This window comes from Salminus brasiliensis, chromosome 19 (genome assembly GCF_030463535.1).
Source record: "Salminus brasiliensis chromosome 19, fSalBra1.hap2, whole genome shotgun sequence".
NCBI lineage: Eukaryota > Metazoa > Chordata > Actinopteri > Characiformes > Bryconidae > Salminus > Salminus brasiliensis.
In genome coordinates, this window is record NC_132896.1 from 8,330,178 (window position 1) to 8,343,769 (window position 13,592).

The following is a 13,592-nucleotide window of genomic DNA, read 5'->3' on the forward strand; positions in this document are numbered from 1 at the left end:
ATCACATAAACCACATACAAAACTAAGAACCTATATAGAACCTAAATATATATATTTATATAAAATATATATTTATTTTTTTATGGTAATTTATAACTTAACTGGCGAAATATCACAAAACATGAACTAATCTTGGTGCAAGGAAAATTCCCTAATTTTCAGATTTACCTCTCTGCGTATTTCTGACGCAGCATTGACTCCAGACACCTCAACCTTTCACGCCATGCGCAGTGTGTTTTGTTCACTGTAGTCCCATGTGTTTGTTAGCTAGCTGAATTAGCTCCATTTGATTATATACATGGTTTAATCTGCACTGTTATCATTATTTTAGTCATTGTTCGCCCATGAACTGTCAAATTGCACGTCTAAGTTTTACGAGGACAGGATTATTGACACTCTGTGAGAGGAGTTGTGGTGTTGTGAAGTCCTCAGTGTTTACTAACGTTTATCAGCTGAGAAACCAGAGGAGTTTCGCTCAGAGCGACATGCCCAAAAAAGACAAAACGGTAGGAACTGTCACTTCATTGGGAGATACAGGTTTTAAGCTTTAAAACCTAGCTAGCTACAAACTATGTGAAATCTGATTTAAAGGCAGGCTAGCGCTGACTTCATCCAGCTTCAGCCTCGTATCTTCATATTTGCTGGATCATATTTTTATTCGTGACTTTAACGTTACTTTATATATTATTCCCATGTTTCCATCAGAGTAAAACCCCCCAGAAACAGCCAGAACCCCCCACCGGTCCTGTTTCCACACTCAAAGACGGCCAGCTTGCAATTGCTATTCATGCTAAACCCGGAGCCAAACACAATGCTGTGACAGGTTAGCTGGTTTATCACTGACGTGTTTTTAATACACCTTATTTTTTATATTTAATTATTAGTTGAAATCATCTTCATTTCCACTATATGTGAATTAATAACGTGTTTGGTGTATTGGTGTGTTTTTAGACGTGTCCTCAGAAGCAGTGGGGGTCGCTATTGCTGCACCACCAACTGACGGAGAAGCCAATGCGGAGCTGGTGCGGTATTTATCCAAAGTGCTGGAGCTGAAGAAGAGTGAAATTGTGTTAGATAAGGTAGACCATACAGCCTTACAGTGACCTGAAGTAGCCCGATCATCATTAATAATATGACTCACCATGCATATGTGCGTATTGACATTGTGTTTCATCATTTTCACCTTAAAAAACGTTTCCCCCCTTTGTGCAGGGAAGTAAATCAAGAGAAAAGATCATTAAAGTCACCGCCTCTATTAGTAAAGAAGAGGTGCTGGAAAAACTGAAGAGCGAGGCTGCTAGCTGAGGCCACGGAGGACTGCTGGACTGTTGCCTTGCCCTGTAAGGAATTGACACTGGAGCCCTAAAGCAGCCTTTTACTCCTGGTGATTTCAGCAAACTGCCCGTAAAGTTTGCATATCACTGACCTCTTTGATTAGGAGGATCTAATGTGTTAGATTAGAACTGGAGTTTGCAAATTGCCAGGTGCAAGACTGGGCATTTCTAATCTGTATCTTGTACCCGTGCTATTTTGTGCCAACACACATTTATTTCCCTGTGGGAATCGGTAAGTGTACTTACAGAAATGTGAAATGAGCATTGCACAGGCATCTTTTTGATCTACTTAATAGCGACTGAGTAATACCAATATCTCTTGCTTCATTTCTCACACTTGTCAAACTGGAAGAGATCAGCGTTTTAGGACATTTCAAGCACTGAGAGCTTTTGCCATAATGACTGTATCTGAGTGTCTCAGTGCTTCTGTCTTTGAGTAATGTGTTTAATTAAGGACAGACCTAATGAGCATAGCTATTAGCTGATTTCCATTAAGAAATGCACCCACCACTAGATAGCCTAATTTGAATTTCTTTTAGACTGTTAATTTCCACAACACCAAATAAAAGGGATTTCTTTTTTTTTGTTCATGAAATGTAAATAATGGAAGTATTTTATGGTGCAGGTAATTGCAAAAACTGAACACCAATTTTTAAAAAACTAATCAGAATTCAGATTTAAAAAACAAACAATTGATTAAAGTAGTAAATAATTAGCAGATGAATTCATAATCACAATAATATTTACTTTAATACAAAACGGTCAGAAAGTTCGCTTTATGTGCAGCTTTCTTTTTTATTTGTTTATTTATGTATTTTCAAAAGTGTGACTTTTTACAAATGCTTTCATTAGAAAATTATTACAACAGTAAAAACAACCAAAACTAACAAGTAGAATTGAGTAAAGATTCACTTCACATTTAATTAAAAATACCATATCTCCTCTACTTCCACAAACAAATGTGCTATAAATTGACAGGTTATGTTTCACACTTTTGCTGTAGTTAAATATCATATATCACAACATGCTCTTGTCATTGTTGTTGGTAGTTGGGTCTTGTAAAGATTAATGATGCAGGCTGTAGACTATAGCACTCCGACTGTTTTCAAATCCGTTTTCCATTGATGATTTATGGCAGATATCTGGTATTTACTCTGGCTTACTGATTGTGTTGAATGCATCATCATTTTTAGTGCATTGATAAAAAGTGAGAAACTGTAATCATGCTATCTGCGCTACTGACAGCCTTCGTACATATCTCTCTCTATAGAGGACAAATAATGGAGCATCTGGTTTCTGTGAGTGTGATTCATGCTAAAATGACGTTTACATCATCAAGCCATCAGATATGTTCAAAAGGTGGGCCAAAGGAGCACCATCTAGACTGAGGGGTGCTTGCATTTAATCACACTGAATTGAATCTGCAGTCTTCACTATTAATGTCTTGTCAATCAAAAAATGACCTTTCACCAGACTGAAGCCTGTTCTGGTGGTTCGGGTACCAAATGTCTTTTCTGGGATTGGGAACTGTCTTTCTCTTATTTCTCAGAAGAGAAAATGGAAGAGAAATTTATTCCATAATAATTTGCAATTAAAGGTGCTTCAAATGGTTCTTTACTAATTCTTAGAACTAAGGTTCTTGCACACTATTACACGCATGCACTATATGGACAAAAGTATTCAGACAGCTGCTCTTTACTTGTTTCCCCCCAAATCAAAAGTATTCAAAAAGAGTTCCCCCTGTTTTTGTTGACGTAACTGTCTCTACTGTCCAGGGAAGGCTTTCTGCTAGATTTTTAGAGCATTGCTCATCCCCAACTCCCCAGCTCCTCCCAAAAGTATTGGATGGGGCACCATCATTCCAGAGAACACAGTTCCACTGCTCCACAGCTCAGTGCTGGGGGGCTTTATACACCTCTAGCCCATGCCTGGTATTAGGCATAATGCTAATAGGTTAATGTCTTATTCTATTCTTTTGGCAGTACTGCTCTACATGAATTAGGCAATAAGCTGTGTGTCTGTACATTTGCATATCTGTGTCAGCAATGGGTGAAATTTAAAGTAGCTGAATGCATTCATTAGAAGGGGAGTCCATAAATATTTGGACATATATTGTAGCTCTTAATGGACTCTTCTATTCTATTCTTATATGGCATCTAGAAGCATTTGAGGTGGTGGTCTAAGGGCTACATTAGGCAGGTGGCAGAAGCAGGGGTTTAAGTACATCAACAAACATTTAACTGAAAAAAGTTGATAATAATATGAGAACCAACGCTAAATGTATGTTATTTTAGCAAGCCGTTAAAGTATGTATGGATTGAAATTGTCTTGGTTTGGGTTTAAAAGCTTTGAACAGTAATAAACATTCAGTTATATCATGTAAGCATATCAGAAATCTCTTTAGTGGTGATCCTTTGTTTTTGTAAGCATGTGTCCATGTTGATTAAAAGCAGTTGACTTTAAGTCACACATTAGACATGAGTCTTTAGCCCGGCACAGCTGTTGTCTTATAGACCGTGATTTGTGCTGTCATAAAGACATACAGACTGCTATTACAAGACACTGAGAGTGATGAATGTGGCAGGACTGGTGAACCCCTCTCTGTAATTGAAGAGAGATGACTTTTCAGCATGAAATGAAGATGTGTGGGAGGTGAGAATATTGTTCTGTACTAAAAGTCTGTTTCACACAGATGCTCAGCTGTCAGCGCTCATGCCGTGATTTTAACAGTGGTGTCAATAGGATGAATGTCTGTCAAAGTCCTGGTGTCAGATCTGATTTACTAGTCAGAGAGGATTTTATTTAGCAGCTGTTTCTAAGCTGCTTGAATTGGTCGTTCTGCCACTGTGTTTGGAAAAGCAGTGTACTTTACTTTAATGGTACCTTAATTGATCGACTGCAGGTGTTGTACTTGAACATGTTCTTTTCAAGCCGTTGAGGAAGTTGTACAATTGTTTATATCCCACTTCAAACATCTGAAGTACTTAATGACAGAATATATATATTTCTGTGATTGCTGCCAAAAGGGGCTCCTCATTAAATTCAATTGAATTTGAATTGAGTAATTTTAGGGTTAGAATCAGGTTTTGTAAATAAATAACTCCTTATATAATAAGAAGTGAATAATCAGCTGTTCAGAGAAGGTTTGGATTCAGGGTTCAGGGATTAGAATCAAGTTTTGGGAGAAGCTTGGCTTTTAGGGTTAGTGGTTCAGGATCTGCTTTTGGGAGGAGTTAGTATTTAGAGCTTGGTGTTTTAGATCATGGTTTAGCTGAGTTGCATTTAGAGATAGAAGTTTTGGGTCATGTTTTCAGAGAAGATATGGATTTAGGATTGGAATTTCACAACCAGGTATTGGGAGAAGGGTTAGGGCTAGATGTTCTCTGAGTAAGTTTGGGTTTAGGGTTAGACGTTCTCTGTGTAGGTTTAGGGTTAGATGTTCTCTGAGTAGGTTTGGGTTTAGGGTTATACGTTCTCTGAGTAGGTTTGGGTTTAGGGTTAGACGTTCTCTGAGTAGGTTTGGGTTTAGGGATAGACGTTTAGAGCTGTGTTAGAAAAGGTTTGGGTTTAGGGTTAGATGTTCTCTGAGTAGGTTTGGGTTTAGGGTTAGACATTCTCTGTGTAGGTTTAGGGTTAGATGTTTTCTGAGTAGGTTTGGGTGTAGGGATAGACGTTTAGAGCTATGTTAGAAAAGGTTTGGGTTTAGGGTTAGACTTTCTCTGAGTAGGTTTGGGTTTAGGGTTAGACGTTTAGAGCTATGTTAGAAAAGGTTTGGGTTTAGGGTTAGACGTTCTCTGAGTAGGTTTGGGTTTAGGGATAGATGTTTAGAGCTATGTTAGAAAAGGTTAGGGTTTAGGGTTAGACATTCTCTGAGTAGGTTTGGGTTTAGGGTTAGATGTTCTCTGAGTAGGTTTGGGTTTAGGGTTAGACATTCTCTGAGTGGGTTTGGGTTTAGGGTTAGACGTTCTCTGTGTAGGTTTGGGGTTAGATGTTCTCTGTGTAGGTTTGGGTTTAGGGATGGATATTCCCAGAGTGGGTTTAGGGTTGGATATTCCCTGAGTAGGTTTGGGTTAAGGGTTAGATATTCCCTGAGTAGGTTTGGGTTTAGGGATAGACGTTTAGAGCTATGTTAGAAAAGGTTTGGGTTTAGGGTTAGACTTTCTCTGAGTAGGTTTGGGTTTAGGGTTAGACGTTTAGAGCTATGTTAGAAAAGGTTTGGGTTTAGGGTTAGACGTTCTCTGAGTAGGTTTGGGTTTAGGGATAGATGTTTAGAGCTATGTTAGAAAAGGTTAGGGTTTAGGGTTAGACATTCTCTGAGTAGGTTTGGGTTTAGGGTTAGACGTTCTCTGTGTAGGTTTAGGGTTAGATGTTCTCTGAGTAGGTTTGGGTTTAGGGTTAGACATTCTCTGAGTGGGTTTGGGTTTAGGGTTAGACGTTCTCTGTGTAGGTTTGGGGTTAGATGTTCTCTGTGTAGGTTTGGGTTTAGGGATGGATATTCCCTGAGTGGGTTTAGGGTTGGATATTCCCTGAGTAGGTTTGGGTTTAGGGATAGACGTTTAGAGCTATGTTAGAAAAGGTTAGGGTTTAGGGTTAGATGTTCTCTGAGTAGGTTCGGGTTTAGAGATAGAATTTTTAGATTAGGTTTTGGCGAAATGTTTGCATGTAGGTTTAGATGTTAGAAAAGGTTTGGGTTTAGGGGTGAAGTTTAGGATCAGGTTTTGGAAGAAAGGCTGGGTTTAGAGTTAGAAATGTGGGATTATGTTGATGGAGAAGGTTAAGGGTTAGGGTTAATCATTTTAGATCAGGTAGATTTGGGAAATGATCTGTATTTAGGGTCAGATTTTGTCAAAGGTTTGGGTTTTGAGAGAAAGTTTTAGGTGTTTAAGGTTAGAATTTTAGGACCATATTTTGGGAGATCTGTGTGTCTGTGTGAATGTATACGTTATAAATTTGCATGGTGCAAATAGATTCATGTTATCTGCTCATGAGAATCCTATTGGCAATACCCCTCTACAGCAGAGTCAGCAAAAGTTGCACCTTAAAGTGGCTGGATGCATTCATTAGAGGGGGTGTCTACAAACATTTGGACAAATAATGTAGTTTATTTCTGTCAAATGAATACATGGTATATTAGGAAAATTTAGTAGGTGGGCAAGTGGTGGGGCAGGGCTGTCCAACTCTGTTCTTGGAGGGCCAGCACAATTTGGTGATTTTCCTACTCAAACACACCTGATTCAACTCAGTTAATTACAAGTTTAATTGGTGTGTTTGTGCAAGAAAATGACCAAAGTGTGCTGGGCTCTCTCGTCCATGAGCAGGTTTGGACAGCCCTGGGGTAAAATGAATATAAGTAAATTGATTAAATTGACCTACCTGTCATAACGTCCATATTGATAAGGGTGTTTATCTGTGGAATTGACTGAAATTGACTGCACAACAAGTGCCTGTTGTCTGTATTCCCTGCACTTGTTGTAGAACCTTGAGGAAAATAAAAAAATAAGATTATGATTATAACGAAACTATTTACTTCTCAGAAAAGAAGATGATTACAAAAACATTCATGACTCAGACCCTTATTTACTGCCAGTGTCCTTGGTCTTTACTTAAACAAAAGAACCTAAATGCCCATATAATCTCCACTTCATTCTCCATCTGTTTTCTTTGCTGAACTAAAAGCCCTTTTGTTCTGAGTGTAGACCTCTGGTTCCATCCTCACTTGTGCAGTGTGCATTTCAGTAGACAGGAGTGGAGACGGACGCCCACGCAGAGCGAGCAGCTGGATGGAGCCGTTGGAGCACGTGCAGGCAGGCGAGCAGGCAGGCGACTGTGCAAGGCGGACACATGACTGGGAAGAATCTCAATATTCCACCCAAAACAATCTTTAAGAGCTCAGTGAGGGTATGGCAGTGGGGATGGAACCGGGTAAGAAATAACAAGGGCTTCGTTCTCCCACACAAAGTCCTTCTCTGAGGGTCAGAATTTGCAATTTAACACACCAAAGCCAAGTGACTCAATTCTTACATCTAGAGACACATACAGCAAGTATTAAAGCAGTAGTTTAGTGTTGCTGTAATTTACCTCTTACCTAAGGTAATTAATCAGCCACACATGGCATACAATCAGGTCCATGTGTATTTTGACTGTGGCAATTTGTATAATTCAAGGGCTTAAACAAAAATATTAGGTTAAAAGGTTAGGAATTGCAGCCATTTTCACAGTGTACAGTTAAGATGTGGCCTATTCCTTTGTTATTTCATGACAAATTGAGGAACAAGAAAGTAAATACAGGAAGTTTACACTAAAGAGGCAAACTGGTAACACTCACGAACAGAAATGCCAGATTAGACTGCCATAATTTCTTTACTGTCATTAAAAAAACAGACCCAGTTCTGGAATAAGATTCTTTGCACAGAAGAAACCAAGAACGAATTGAGTATGGAGAAACGTACCACATCACCTGTCAAACATGCTGGAGGCACTGCAATGGCATGTCATGTGTGGTTGCCAGTGGTCCTGGGTCACTCGTGTTTACTGTGAATTCTACTTTGCGTAATTGTAGTGTACAGCTAAAGCAAGCCAAGAGCTTGAGGGAGCCAAGAGCCAAGGAATAGAAATGGATGATTCTTAAATGGGCGAGTCAGTCACATGAGCTCAAGTCAATGGAGCAGCTTTTCACTTACTGAAGACAAAACAAAATGAAGCAGAATGACTCACAAACAAGCAGCAACTGAAGGTGCCTCGCATAGCATCCCAAGGGGGGGAAATTGGCATTTGGTAATGTTTGTGGGTTCCAGAGTTCAGACAATTAGTGACTGAGCCCAAGTATTATAATAATTTTTTAATTTTTATTTTTTTAATTTTTATTTTTTTACAAAAAAAAAAAAATTGTTAGTCCAACTACTTTTGAGCCTGTGAAAATGGAGGGTTGGCTGTTACCTAAACAGCAGTCCAATATTTTTGCTTTAACCCATTAAATTAAAGCTAAAAAGATTAGACTAAAATGACATCTTGATTGGTTGTCTACACCCCACAAGATTGCAAAAATAGTTTTACTATCCAAAAATTTGAACCTGACTGTAGCAACAGAATGCTTGCGGTCGTCATATTGAAGCCTGAATTCTGCCTGTAACCATGTCCATTTTTTGATAGTAACTGTATAAGCAAGTCTATTTGAGATTACTTAACAAGCTGACGCAGCTTGAGGCGAGTGTGTGATGATTTATCCATTGCGTTTTGCTTGATGCGAACTGGTGGGGTACATGCCATCACTTTTTAGCTACATTAGCCTTGCAGCTTCAGTGCAAAACTAAAGAAGCAAACTTCGGACAACGAGCAATGTCCTGTGTAATTGACTACATTTGGGGTAATGGGGAAGGATCATTTTGTCAGTTTTTTCTTCACCTCGAGCAGCAGTTCTGAAGCGTTCTGGACTGGCGGCTCAGCGGGTATTACACTGTCTCAGCCCGGACTGTGCTGCAGATCTGCAGAGCCTGATGTCACAAGGCTTCAATGACCAGCCTAGAAAGCTCAGCCATCATTAAAACGAGGGCTTTGAAGAATTCCTCTGTGATCTTATAAACGTTATCGCTCGTCCTTCCTTTTTAATCATGGCAATCCTCCGAACACGGGCAGTTTTTCTGAGCCAATGAAAGCCATCTATTTGCATCTGGCAAAGCTGCTTAAGACTGAAAAAAGAGGAACTTCAGTGGGGCCTTTTTGAGCGAGGCCTACGAATGCTGCGCTGACATGAAAACAAACATCGAAAGGATGGCAGCTTAACTCCTGGAGCGGCGATGTGATCTAATTTGCTGGAAGCCCCCTTGTCATTGAGGGTGAGCTGCCTGTCAGGATGAGGAATTGGGCTGATGTTGGAGAGAGCTGTCATTGACATGCCTTTTAAATCTCACAGGCTGTGTGCACCGAGGGCTGCTTTGCCCTGTGTCATCTTGACCTGCAACAGGATGAGCAGCACCTCTCCTGTGGCCTGTAAACATGCACTGAACTTAAACCCAGACAGACGACAGTCTAGCTTGCCACCTCTGACAGGCCTGCTGGGCAAAAGGTTCACTGCTCGTCTGGCTTCTACTGTTTAATACTGGACCTTTAAGGCCTACTAAGGATTAACTCATCAAATGGAACCTGACTGAAAGCTACTTTGACAAGTCTCTGATAGTTTTAATAATGGTTACGAGAACAACATTTTGCAACCGAGTGCAGTGCCCACTCCTGTTAAGCTACAGACCAGTCAGAGTGCCCATGCTAACCCCTGTCCACCTCCAAAAATCACAATGATGGGAGCTGCAATGAATTCTTGCACAGACAATATATACTGAATGCATCAATTTACTTGCAAGTTGTACCTATGTGCAATGTGCAAATGCAACACAGACAGCTTTTCTAGCCCCTGTAGAGAAGTACTGCCAATAGAATAGGACCAGAAAAACATGAACCTAATGCCAGGTGTGAGCTAGATGAGTATAAAGCCCCCCAGCATTGAGTTGTGGAGCAGTGGAACTATGTTCTGTGGCATAATGGTGCTCCATCCAGTACTTTTGGGATGAGATGGGTAGTTGAGGATGAGGTGGGGTGGCAATCTTCCAACATCCTGACCTCACTGACACTCCTGTTGCTGAATGTCATCAAATCCTTACAGCAATGCTCCTCCAAAATCTAGTAGAAAGCCTTCTTCCCTGGACAGTAGAGACAGTTACTCCACCAAAAACACTCTTTCTTTTCATAGCTTTAATTTTAGAAGTGTGAACATGGTGCATGATAAATAAAAAGATTTTTCAACAGAGAAGACGGGTTAGCGGCTTGATTAAGAGCTGTGGGAGTAATGTTTCAATTGGCCAGTAATTAAAACCTTCTGCCTGTTCAGGCCGGTGTCATCACAGGAAATAAGCCCTACAGCTAGTAATTCTGTTCAATTTCACACATGGCACCACTGTCACACAGCCCTGTAATTAATATCACATTCTTGCACATTATCCTGAATTACTTTTCAACATTATTTTTTTTCGCCGTCTGAAAAACAGGTGTTTGTAATCTGGGCTTTTGGCGCAGACTCCCAAGCAGCTTTGTCACCTTTGATTCTATTGAAGGTTCAATTGAAGAGGTCACTAGATTGTAATTAGACATTAAACACCATGAATCCGCCTGAGCTGTAATAGGTACCCTGTCCTGCTCTTCATTAAGGCAGGCCGCTTTGTTATATTGCTCTCTGATCAATAGTGAAATTGAAAAGATTGACCTGGTTCCTCTGCACACGGCTTAATTGCAACTTGCACCATTGCGGCGACAGCAGAAATATTAAAGCCAGCCAGAGGTGCTGAACCGCATGCGGAAGTAGACGTCTGCTCTAACTGATGTGCCAAACAACTGGATAAAACCTAGTTCGGGTATCTTCATTATAACCTTTTTTTTCCGGTCAGAAACATCATGTATGTCTTCTTGAGGGGATAACAACTTGATGTCATTATTCTACCACACTGGGTGTGATGCAGTGATGAATTAATAAGCTGTAAACCATTTCACCTGCCTGAGTGAGTCTTTGCACGGTGACTTGGCTAATGCAGGCCTAATAGCGCAGCCCTTCATTACACCAGCTTAACCTGCTGAATGAAAGAATCAAGTGGGTGACTCCAGTAAGCTCAGGCAGGGGATGTGGGTGTGGACAGGTTGACAGCAAATGTGACGGTTCTTAGTGTGGAGCATGTCAGGGGTCGTAGAGCAACTTCGGTTAGATTAGTCAACACTTGGAAGAATGGGATGACGGTGAGGTTTATGGGAAGTTGGGGCTGAATTTGGGGAGGGCGAGGCAGCACATGGCTGCATGCTTGCTGACTTTCTGTTCTTTTTATTTATTTATTTCTTTTTGGAAGGCTTCAAAACGTGGGCAGACATAAGCGGATCCTGAGGAAACAAATAGGAACCGAATCATGCCCCATGGCAAGACGGAACGTGGCAGGGGAACAAGGGTAAGATTTAAGATTTTAAACCCCTTAACTCAACAGTCTTTGCAGAGCTATATATAGCTAGAGGTTTGAGCACTGCAATGGCTTTGATAATGCTCTGTTTCCTGGGCCTTAGGCGCATGTCAGTAGTTCTACTTTAACTGTGGATATGAGTCTCCTGCCTTGTTGGTTGGAACATTTGTTGCCCACATCAGTGACACTTTGTTCATTATGTGTGAGTGAGATGGCGTGTTCTTCTCTTTAGGCCTTTTTGTCTCAGATTTGTATTGCTGTGAATGTTTTGTTTCAGATGAATGGTCTCTCTGGCGCACTGGCGGTCATTGTATTGCTCACTTTTCCATGTATTGATGTAATGGTTAAGTTTTTGTAAGGGAGTTTTTGTCTGCTTACCATTCATATTGCTCATTAAAGCAACATTATGTAGCATTTGTACATAAAATAAACAGCTTCAAAATCATGTAAATTGTCACAAAATCATCATGAAAGTCACTCAACTTACTTTCAATGAGGAGAACAGCATCTCTACCGTTCTTACTCGTGCTCAGCCCGCTGCTAACTGCACTTTATAACTTTGATGAAGCGGCATGACATGAATTACACTCTCCACTTGTAGGGGGAGCCCAATTCTTGCAGAATGCTGCTTTAAGTCATCCAAAGCAGGGGTTTGCAACGGGGGCTGGAGTCCCTGTGCTAACGGACCTACTAAACCTTGCAATTAACAGGTGAGTTGAATCTGGTGTACTTGAGTGGGAATAGTGCAAAACTGTAACCAGTAACTAGATAGTATTTGGGTGGTGAACCATCATGTTAGTAACAAGGTATTATGTGTGTGTGTGTGTGTGTGTGAATGTGTGGTTTTGTTGGTACACGTGTATCAGCCACAGCAGTGTTGGTGAGGTTTAAGTGTCACTGCTAGTTGGAGAGTGGTCAAAAAGATCCAGCTAATGGCACCACTCTGGTCTGAAACTGACCATGAGAAGGGATACCACAAACCTGTGAACTAACAGATGGGCCACAGCAAAGGTGTCCATTCTTATCAGAAAAAGGCCTCAGGCTTTCATTCCGAACAGGCTGTAGCACACCTGATCCACTTGTTCAATCCATTTGGTCAGGTGTCCTCCTGCTTTGTTGGAATAAATGCCATGCTGGACCTTTGTGAATAAGATTGGACACCCCTGCAAGCATGGTGGAGCTACAAGGTGGAGCTACAATGTGCCCAAAACTGTGACCATGACAGTGTCAACCCTGTGACTGGTCCACCACTGTAGTGTGTAAAGGTTCCTAAATGGTTTTTGGTTTGGAGATATAGTTCTAAGGCAGGTTTTTAATTGGTATGGACAAGGTTCCACTGCTGCACAGCTCAATGCTGGGGGGCTATATACCTCTCTAGCCCACACCTGGCATTAGGGATGGTGCCAGTAGGTTCATGTTTATCTGCTCCAGAAAGTCCTTTTCTATTGACACATCTCTACAGGGACTACATAAGCTGTGTGTGTGTGCATTTGCACATCTTTATTGGCAATTGGTGCATTTAAAGTAGCTGCGTCTATTAGAAGGGGTGTCCACAAACATTTGGACACATTTTGTATGTATCGGCAGGTTCAATGTGATATTTAATTCTATTTTTGTTAAGAATGTCTGGAGTCTGCAGATCTCGAGGATAAACATAGACTGTTTACAGTAATCAACAGATCTGAGTCAACATCAACAAAGGTTCCTGAATGGCTAAATGGTTTGGATGAAGGATTATTGAGTCAGCTGTGTTATTATGTATAGACAGAGTTCTTCAGTGCTGGTCCTGGAGGGCCAGAGTCCACCACGGTTTGGTGATTTCCCTGTTCAAACATAGCCACTGAACCTGCCATTCAACAGATGTGCAACAGGTGTAACAGGAGTGTTTAAACAGGGAACTCGCCAAGCTGTGCTGGACTGTGCAGGAATTGAATTGAAGGAACTGTTGATATAGAGGCTTTAAAAGTTTTTTTTTTTTTTTTTTTTTTTACACATTTATTTATTTTTATTTACAGCCATGTAAATCAGGACAGGACACACCAGGAAAACCTTTGTCTTTTTTAATATATTTAAACATACGGACATTTGATCTTCACCCAAACAATATTGGGAGATGGATGTAATAAAACTTAATGTCTTTAAAAATCAAATGTAAAATCTATATGTAAAAACATTAGCGTCAGACGCTAAGAACTTCATTAGGGGATTTTGGAGCAGCCTGTCTTATTTAAACCTCAGATATTTTGTTTGTTTTGCTCTTGACTGGTAAAGT

At 40.5% G+C, this 13,592-nt stretch overlaps 1 protein-coding gene across 1 annotated transcript; it reads left to right on the top strand.

The window, feature by feature from the left end:
* The first annotated feature begins 218 nt into the window (after positions 1-218).
* On the top strand, positions 219-3,712 carry c19h15orf40 (chromosome 19 C15orf40 homolog). The gene is made up of 4 exons (XM_072663972.1): positions 219-506; positions 706-823; positions 952-1,079; positions 1,213-3,712. Exons 1-4 carry the CDS (start codon positions 345-347, stop codon positions 1,303-1,305), a joined length of 501 nt encoding a protein of 166 aa, XP_072520073.1. The 5' UTR covers positions 219-344; the 3' UTR covers positions 1,306-3,712.
* The last annotated feature ends 9,880 nt before the right edge of the window (positions 3,713-13,592 follow it).